The 9,936-nt window shown below is 36.0% G+C and overlaps 1 protein-coding gene across 2 annotated transcripts; it reads right to left on the reverse strand.

The window, feature by feature from the left end:
- Positions 1-2,511: 2,511 nt before the first annotated feature.
- Positions 2,512-7,507, reverse strand: LOC140987601 (protein NLP7-like). 2 transcript variants are annotated; one of them, XM_073456172.1, is made up of 5 exons: positions 7,005-7,507; positions 5,723-6,294; positions 4,937-4,984; positions 3,990-4,848; positions 2,512-3,873 (listed from the first exon to the last, which is right to left on the reverse strand). In XM_073456172.1, the coding sequence occupies exons 1-5, from the start codon at positions 7,297-7,299 to the stop codon at positions 2,738-2,740; spliced, it is 2,910 nt and encodes a 969-aa protein (XP_073312273.1). In that variant the 5' UTR covers positions 7,300-7,507; the 3' UTR covers positions 2,512-2,737. The 2 variants fall into 2 exon arrangements, with proteins under 2 accessions (XP_073312273.1, XP_073312274.1); XM_073456173.1 differs by lacking the exon at positions 7,005-7,507 and adding an exon at positions 6,433-6,451 and having other exon boundaries at positions 2,513-3,873.
- Positions 7,508-9,936: the final 2,429 nt, after the last annotated feature.

Here is a 9,936-nt window from a genome sequence, read left to right on the forward strand (position 1 = left end):
TCCGTTCAAGTAGTTGAATTTGAAGAGTGTAGTTTGATGGAGGTCAAACAAATTGTTTATAAGTTGATTCCATATATTGGAAATTGTGGAAGTTACCTTAACTGCTGGTAAAGTGAGGAGAGTGGAACTGTCTGTTTTAGTGAAAGAGTTAATGGCCGGGACAGAGGGTCGTGATCCCGCGAAGGCAATGAGAAGGAATTACGGAAGCTGCAATGGATGGAAAACTGGCAGATGCAAAAAATGGATCAGTGGCCTTCGAAATTTTCATTTTTCATCATGTGAACAAGATATGTATCATCGATACATTGGTTATTTCTGATCATCGATCGAGGTTATAATATTTATTTAGTAAATTTAAAATATACTTATTAAATAATAAATTTTTAGCTGTGAATACTAATTATAAGATTCTCATTGAATATTCTAGAGGTGTCTAGAATTAATTAGTTAATTGATTAAGTAATTANAAATATAGATGCGGATTTTAAATAATGAAAATACAGTATCCTCATAAATAGGAGAGTAGTAATTAGATCGCGAAGAAAATTTTATATATGTGTAATCAAAAGTTGAATTTAATACATAACTTTTACATATAAAATTTTCACCAGAAATATATATATTATCAAAAATTGATAATACACACAAGTTTTTGTTGCAACTTCTCACCAAAAATTGGACAACCAAATCTCTCCCTTCTCCCTCACTTGAAAACCATCGGTCACCTTGAGAAATAAATCCCACGGCCAAACGTCCCAGCCACCGCCGCCACCATTTCGCCGGAGTTTTGAAATGCCAGCGATCTAATTTAGAAGCAAAATTCTCTTAGTTTTCTAATGCAATCTAGGAGATAGACAAAGTCTCTGATTGTGGATCAGATTAGAAGGTTGAAGAAAGTTCGTATGGATTTACAAGAAGGATCAATTCCGCTAATCTCAGACTACTTTGGTGTCCAACGTTTTTAAACGCAAACGTAAAGCAAATCTAAATGCCCTATGAATAGTATTTTAATCGCACGACGCTAAAAAATGTTTTAAACAAGAAAAATGCGACTTGGATATAAGAAAACAGTATACCAACATAAAAAACATTACCTGCTCCCCCCATAATGTGTCGTTTGACGCCTTCATTCTTGAAATTGCAAACCTTCCTCTCACAAGTTTTTATTGAAATCTACAGAATTGAAGATGCAATTGAAATTCTCGAGTATGCTCTAACTCTACGAGAGGAGCAGCTCGGAACAGCGAATCCATATTTCAACGATGAGATGAAAAGGATCGCTGAGCTCTTGAAAGAAGCTGGCGGGTCCCGAAACAAGAAGGCAAAATTACCCGAAAACCGGATCAATCTCAGTTCAAAACGAACAAAAAATGAGACATCAAAAAAGTAGTCTGCGTTCGGTTTTAGAAGCTGATCATCGTGTACTACATTGCCCAGATTTTATTTGTGTACTCTGCAAACAAAAAAGCTTGTTTATAGTATTGGAATACTAATTTGCTGAGGCTTCTTGTTCCGATTGTTCTTTCTGTTTATTATTATTGAATGAGATTTTTCATTGAGAGAAAAAAAGTGTTAAATCCTCCTCCGACGACGAATCCGAACACTGCTCAATCAATCGTTGGGGTTTTCCGGAGATAATCCTCCCGCCTGGATCTCACTCACGTATTCAGAGGTATTCTGACTTCTACAATAAGCCATTTTCACAATGCCTGATTATAGCTTCATTTCATGTGGACTGGAATGATTGGATGAGTAGAAATCCGTTAATTTCAAAATGAAGTGAGCTTTTATATATCAGCGGTAGAAAATCGCTTTGCTCCCTCTGAGTATGAATATTCTTTTGGTAAACTCAATAAATTGAGGCAAACAAGTTCCTTAGCAGATTATCAGCATCAATTTGAACACCTAGCTACCCCAACCCGGAAATTTTATCCGAATTCTGTGAAACCCGGTCTTGTAAAACCCAAATTTTTATATCCAAATATATGTTTTTCCTAACGAGTACAGGTTGAATTTGACTGAAAATCCAGTCTCCTTTGTTCATTAACATCTCAGCTACTTCTTGCTTTACTCTTTGGAATGGTGTAGTATTATTGAAGATAAAACCTAAAAAAAAAAAAAGTTACACACATAGTATCAAGCCTTTTGTAATTGTTATTAGAAATTATATTTATTTTCCTTCAAAATAAATTTTTACGAAAAAACCCATATAAACTTTATTATGTTATGAGAAATACTTCTGACAACAGTATCCCCACACCAGTGTTCTAAATGGCGGTCGAGACAACCGCCTAGGCACGCGGCCCTCGACCGCACCGCCTATGCATGAGGCGGGTGTTTTAGGCGGGCCCAAGCTATACGACGTTGGGGAGACGAGTCGAGGCGGGTCGAGACGGCGAGCAGATGGGTCGAGGCGGCGAGCAGGCGGGCGAGGCAGCCCACACTATGATCTGAAGTATGCAAATATCTTTTTTCATACAAATACTTGAAACAAGAAGTGTGTAAACAGACAAAAAATAATTCATTATGTTATATTAAGTACACCGAATTGGTATTGACATACATCCTAATACCGACAAAACAAGACCGATTTATTTCACTCTCAATGACTACAACTCAAAGATTTTCTAAAAAATTAAGTGCAACCAAAGAAACAAAATTTACATTTGGACTTGAATCAATCCTACCACTACAATAAATCTCTATATACTTACCTGTGTACACTTAAAATCACTGCTCATTCACCAGAGCTCTCACAAGAGCTTCCAAGATTTGCCATCATGTCATGAACCAGAAGCCGAATTATGTTGCTGCCAGAAGATCTCGATACATCGATGCATTCCTGCAAGTCTGCATCACAAGCTATTAAAACCCATTCGTGATCATCATCAAGATATTTGATATCAAATGTTCCGAGCTCTAACTTAAGCCTCTTGGCCACTTCTTCCTTTAGTTTTTCAATCCTGGAATCTATGGAAAATCGGAACCTGATTATATCTTCCCTGTATGTGGCTTTTATAGTGATGGTTTTCACCTCTGGCCTGTCCAAAAATTGCTCCATTTCATTGACTGGAGCAGCAACCATTACTTCTTTGGGAATGGCATTCAGAAATGGAGGTTTTGTCCAGCTACATTCGGTGACATGCTCTTCAAGCAGAGGTTCGTTTCCCTGGCACAAATTTCTCAGATCGTGTGAACTTCCTGCATCCTCAACCAGCATTCCTCCGAATGGTTCCTGGGGTGTTGTGACAAGATCATCAGGTATTGAGAATGTAGATAATAGATTTATTTCTCTCGGTTGTTTGCACGATAGTTCAAGTGATCGCCCAGTAGCTTTCAAAAATTGTTCATCAATAGGTGAAACATTTTGAGGGGAAGTATCATCTCTAAGGCAGGGGCTACCTTGACATGAACCTTGCGAAGCAGGAATGCCTGTGCTCTCTTCTCTTGAGCCACACCCACTTCTTGATCTGTTTGAAACGTCAGCAGCCAAAATACTGGTTTCTTGACGAGATTGTTTATCAATTCTTGCTATTCCATCTGCAAGATTTGATGTGCCTGCCTGTTCATTAGCTTCAGAAGCCCTAAACAAAGTAAGCGCTCCAGTCTGTCCCCGATATTCAGATGCCTTATTGTCAGGTGAGGTGTATTGATTTGGTCCATTCAAATTCGCTGCCCAAGTGACTGAACCCACCGCAACGGGAATGGAGGTTGTAGCTATAGAAGTCAAACTGATTGTTCCTTCGCCACCTTGTACAGATTCTATTACACGCTTCAGCTTCGAAAGAGAGCGGTTAACCTTGTTTATCTTGCGAGAAGGCCAGCGAGAGATTCCATGCTGCCTACAGATTCGTTTCATCGTTGTAGGGCAAACTGTAGAAACAGATATTTTAAAATGAATCCACTAACTAGTGATTTTTATAACAAAAAGATACACATATATTTAATCAACCAAAGGTAAAAGCACAAGCATTGGGTATCGAGATTACCACCAAGACTCTTCGCAGCATCCTTAAGACTACCTGCAAAATATTGCTGCAGAACCTCTAAGCTAATTGTTTTCTCGGCCTTTCCCCGTTTTTTCTCTTGTTTCTTACCCTTATCTTTACCTTCAGCAGTAGACGCAACAATTTGCGGTTTGCTGTCGCCATCATGATGCATCATCTCACCATTAGGTATAGTGGCAGATACAGGAGGAGATGTTTCAGTAAAATCGGGCCAAGGACTGGGTTTTTCGTATGTAGTAATAATCTCAATGGACCTCCATGAATCATCAAGGTCCTTTCCTGAAGCAACTCTCAGACTCGGAAAATGTTGTTTCATCGTCACTAAAAGGGAGTCCAAAAAAGCCTGCTGGTCTCCGTAGCCTTGACCATTCGGGGGCAAAAAAAATTCAAGGACATAGTCATCATCTCCGGTATGAGTGCTACGTAAACAAATGGCGAAACTACTCCTCAGACGAAACATTCGTGCGTAATGTACCAACGGATACTCAGTTTTGCAAAACTTTGTAATATCTTCACAGAAACACGAATTATTAGAGCCAAACGCCCTGCCAGCAACACCCTGCCCCTTTTGCAAGTGATGCTCCGCACAGGCTTCCCGAAAACCCCACAAGTGAGCATCGACAACATAAAATGCTACATCAGTTGTGGACATGCAAACCTGTCCCATACAGCTTCCATCAAAGCTACTGCAAGTTTTCTTGAAGCCACCACCATTTGCTAGGACACTACGGTGTCTGCACGGAACCCAAGTTTGTGCCAGAGGTAGCATGTGAGTTTCACAAACCACAGTTAGTATTTCCAAGATTTCTGCCAGCGCATTTTGGCGTCCTTCATTGCATATCTGGTAGACATAATTGACATGTACATAGATGTGATCAGGAAAATACATTACTCCATCACTATAATCTCAGTAAGCAGATGTATGATACCTGTGGGCTTTGATGATCCAATATTTCCGAACTTTTCAAATTCACTGCCTGCATGAAAGTTAATTTTATATAATCAGGGATGCCCAAATTAATGAGAAATGTCTGTTAATTCAAAAGCATGGTGGGCATAGGTAACACACATAGTTCATACGGACATGTACAGGACCTTACAAGTTCTGCAAACATACCATCGACACAGTTTTAAATTTTAATTATTTTAGATAAATACTACATCTCGTAATTAAGTTAAAGCAAAGGCCATCCATTGTCTCTGTAATTAGACATGTATGGAAATAGACAACTCCAATAAGCAATGAGACCTCCATCACATGCATTGTCAAGAAGATCATACTATTGTGTCCACGGGAGGGGGATACATATGGGTGGCCTCAGCGGGGGACATGACAGAGTGATCACTCCCTCCCTCCCCCACCACACGAACAGAAAAAAAGCATAAAACATTATATGAATATCTATATAAGTAATACATTTTGTAATCCCAGTCCTTCCCTCTCAGTCTGGCACACCAATCCTTCAATTTTCTAGGTCTGACCCTGGAGATATGTACAGATCACATAATCTCTATTGCACAGCATCAACTGCTTTCTTATTTCACATAAAGTTTAAGAAGTCGGGTTTTTTCTGTGAAACTACTCAAAGCAACGCAATCAAGCAATTTTGAAAAAGAATACCAATGAAAAAAAAATGAATAATAAAGAGATTCGTGATGATGAAATGAAGTTTAAATGGTAAATGAATTTGGAAGGCAGCAAGCAAACTACTAACCTCTAGCGCCTTGCAAACTTTGTCCACCTCCGGAGCATAGTTGATCTTCTGGGAGGTCATTATTAGCTCCAGTACACCAACACAAGACTGCCCAGATGGTTCAAACACAGGCAAAGCTAAAGTTCCTCTTACGTTGTAATGCAAGGCATGGTTCAGCCGAGGAAACTCTTTGCTGGAATAATATTGTACATTAGGCGTCCATTCCGGCAACTTTTTGTGAAAGACACGTCCCGGAAGTCCGAGTTCTCCATCAGTGTCTCCGCCCACAGAAAACATGTACATTAGAGAAACTAGCCTATACTGATGAAGCCCATTACTGTTGGGATCAAGAAAAAAGGGTTGCCCTGAAGTCGTGAGCATATACTGATTACCATTCTTTACAGGTGCCCAGACCTGAGCTAAGACATGCTGTTCAGTCAAATCTTTAAAGTGCCTAAGAGCCTGCGCCATTCTTTCCTTTATAATACATGATCCATCAGGGGAGTCTATAGGCATAAATCCCATAAATGGTGAAATTTGATTCTTCTTTTCATCCTTTGCAAGTGCACTTTCTGTAACCGAACCTGGATTACCTGTATTTGGAGAAAGTATCAAATTCAACACTTGTACATGATAGAGTAAAATGATTCAATAATCAGCTAAGAAGTCCACAACAAGAAGCATGGTGGTATCCAAGCAAGCCAGCCAGCCAGACTATAGCAGAAACTCACTGTTGAATGCGCGTGAGAAAAAGCAAGAACCAAAGATTCTGCAACAAGCAGATAAGGCAGCATAATCAACTTGTAAAAATCTCTTCACACACAAAAACGAAAGAACAAACTTCCACAAATTAAACCTTTGAATTGCTCCTAACAGTTAGAAAGGGACTCGTCACCAACCATTTGGTTCGTAAATTTACACTAAAAGAATCCCAAACAATCAATAACACACGAGACACCCAAATGATAATAGAAGTAACCAATAACTGGTTCCAGCCCGAAAACCAAGTCGAAAACAAAATAAATATTTTTCACACTCAAAGCCGCACCACGACTAAACCAACAACACACAAACCGCTAACAAGGATAAAAACTTCCATTGAATACGCATAATATAGAGTCAACTTCAGATTAAAAAGATGAACTCTGGGTAATTAATAATAAGACAAAAGTATATTCCATATTTCTTGAAATATGGAAATACCAGAAATCAGAAGGGCACGAACTTTTCATTCCAACAACATGGTCATCTTAGATACCTATAAAATATAATAATAAAACACCAAGGACAGTGCAAACCATACAAGAAGGAACTGGAAATTTCGAGCAGTGTGAGAGCCTAAAACCACCATTGGATACAATACCCCCATCGTGACTGTCATCTGGAAAGACCCAGGGAGGCGAACAAGGCTGCTCGGAGTTGGATATCAAAAACGGCGACCCAGGTCCCGATGCTGCAGCTGCAGCCGCAAAGATCTGATCCAACGGCCAGCATCCATCGAGATCGAAGTCTAAATCCATCAGTCCATCCGAAGCAGCACAGGACGGCTGAACTGGAATTGGGTTCGTTTCTTGTTCAGGTTCCTCTGATATTTTCATTGATTTTCACCGAGTAAAAGATAACAAAATTTCCCTTTCTTCTTGGTTTCTTTGTGATTTGGACTCTGTGTTTTCTCTGTAGATATTGCTGTTGGTATGTGGAGGAGAGAGAGTGGTGGAGGAAGAGAAGATGATGATGATGGGTGCGGTGAAACTGTGATTCCAATTCTTCCATTGTCCAAAAAATCCTTGGAATCTATAGTTGTAATGAAATGCAACTTGGTATTACTTTATGGATAATAACGACAAGGATATGTTCCCTTGTTTCACTCTCCCCCCCTCTCTCCATCATTTTTTGTACTTAAATTATATTTATATATATATATATATATTATATATTAGCCACATTTTTCTAAAATCATTTTACCAATCAATTTTATGAAATAAATTTTTATTTATATCATTCATAAAAAATATTTTTTTATGTCAAAAATATTATTTATTATTATAACTATGAACAAGGTCTACATATCTCACAGATAAATGTCAGTCTCACAAAAAACCAACTATTTGATATAATACTTATAAGATTGTTATTTTTTTTTTTGCTTTTCGAGGAATATATAGGATAAATTAAATTACATATAAGAATAAATTATATAACCGATTCAAAAAAAAATTTGTTGAAATTTTTTACAGTCTTTTCAAAAATATTTTGAGAAAATATATTTTAGGAGATTATATTGAAGTGTTATATTTTTAGATACATGGTTTTGTTTATTAGATATCAAGTAATATAAGAAATTTCATTAGTTGAGATTTTATATACACGTACTTTTAAAAAATGTAGAAATATTGTTTAAGTAAGTCAATTATAATATAATAATAAAGTGTTTCTCAGAGGTGAGGGAAATTAGGAATAAAAGTTCAGAGAGAATAAAATTTTGGAGATTTTGTTGTAATAGTATTGTGATATTTTGAGAGGATGGAAAATATTTTTCAGAATATGCTTCCAAACATTGTAATTTTTGCCTACATTTTGGACCTGCCACATATTAATTATATTTAATTTAATTTAATTTAATAATCATCACTTCCAAAAATAAATCTTTTTATATTATAATAATACAATTCACAATAAATTATTTTAAAATAATTTTATTGAATAATATATGTGTTTATTTTATTTTCCCAAAATATTTATCCAAAATTCTCGAATAAAACCAAACCAGCCCATTATGTTCTTTTATCGCTTATTGGATGTGTACACACGCATATGTATATTAAAAAATTATATTCCTAAATAGAATTTGATGTACTAGAATCAAGATATAGTTATCAGATTGATTCTAGTAGATTGTAGTTGACTTTAATAGAGTAGTGTGTAAAATTATTCATTTAATTATCCTTTGAGATGTATAGACCATAGATATTGTTTAGCCACTTTGTCCATTTGATATGAACTCCCCAACAAAAATGGTGGTGATGATTTCCTTGTGGGATACTTACCTATTTGGTCCCATATTTTATCGTATTTCTCCGATTCAGTCTCTCATTTTTCAATCGTCTCGATTTAGTCTTTCATTTTATTTATTTTTATCGATTCAATCCTCTCGTTAACTGCATGGTTAAAAATGACGGAAAAGAAGCATATGACTCGATGATAATTCCTTATTTAATCAACTATTTTATCGCATTTTCTCGATTGAATCCAACGTTTTTCAAGTGTCCCGAGTTGGTCTTTCATTTTATACAAGTTTCTAAAAAGTGTGAAGATGTGGGGGAGCGAATGTTCAAGTTTTTTAAGCTTAAGCATCAAAATTAGTTTTAAATTAAATTATAATTTTAATCATCTCAAAAAAAATAAATTGAGTGGATAATGCATAAATATAATAAGGGTAAATGTAATAATACATTAATTTTTTGTATTATTCTAATTCAATCTATTTTGTCGTTCATTTCATCCCATGTATCGTCGAATACAAACCCAATTAAATTGAACTACTTTAAAATATTAACATTAATATCTCGTGTATGTTGCGTAGTATTATTAAGGGAGACTTCAAGCTTAAGTATTATTATTAAGCTAGCTAGGCTTCTTAATTAATGGTTTTAGAACAATTAAGACTAATTTTCTGTTTTTTGATATATGTACGGATTCATTTTGCCAAAGAAAATTAAGACTAATATTCTGTTTTTGTTAACCATATGGTGAACAATCAGTTGTGTGTATTATAAAAAAATGATGTATTTTGATTTTATGAAAAATGGAAAAACGAGGGACTGAATTAGAAAAATGTGATAAACAGAGGGACTAAAAGAGAATTATCCTTACGCTACCACTTTTAAGTATTGATGGTTAGATCATTACAAGAAATAACTCCAATAAGATAGAGAAACTTCGGAAATATTTATCTAAGGAATTTGAAATGAAGAACTTGAAGCTTTAAACTATTTCTGGGATATTAAAGTGTCTCGATCTAAGAATAAAAATATGTTTGGGACCTTCTGTATGAAATTAAGAATCCGTATTATCAATTTGCAGAAAAAAAAAATTTAATTAAATTAATCTATCTAAATTGATGTATACACGTGAGTTAGTCCACACACAATTAATCCAATTAAACGTCACATGGGTATAATGTACACTAAGGATGATCATGGTGCGGTTTGGGTTGTTTTTTTACTAAAATTCAA

The sequence above is a fragment of the Primulina huaijiensis genome, chromosome 11, assembly GCF_012295235.1.
Source record: "Primulina huaijiensis isolate GDHJ02 chromosome 11, ASM1229523v2, whole genome shotgun sequence".
Taxonomy (NCBI): Eukaryota; Viridiplantae; Streptophyta; class Magnoliopsida; order Lamiales; family Gesneriaceae; genus Primulina; species Primulina huaijiensis.

What these genes read in the sequence shown, in the direction of transcription:
- LOC140987601 (XM_073456172.1), bottom strand. Translation starts at nt 7,299, where the DNA reads ATGAAAATATCAGAGGAACCTGAACAAGAAACGAACCCAATTCCAGTT. An exon ending in GAAATTTCCAGTTCCTTCTT is followed by an intron (nt 6,295 to 7,004) that starts GTATGGTTTGCA and finishes CTCCAAATACAG; the next exon opens with GTAATCCAGGTTCGGTTACA. An exon ending in TGCTGCGAAGAGTCTTGGTG is followed by an intron (nt 3,874 to 3,989) that starts GTAATCTCGATA and finishes CTGTTTCTACAG; the next exon opens with TTTGCCCTACAACGATGAAA.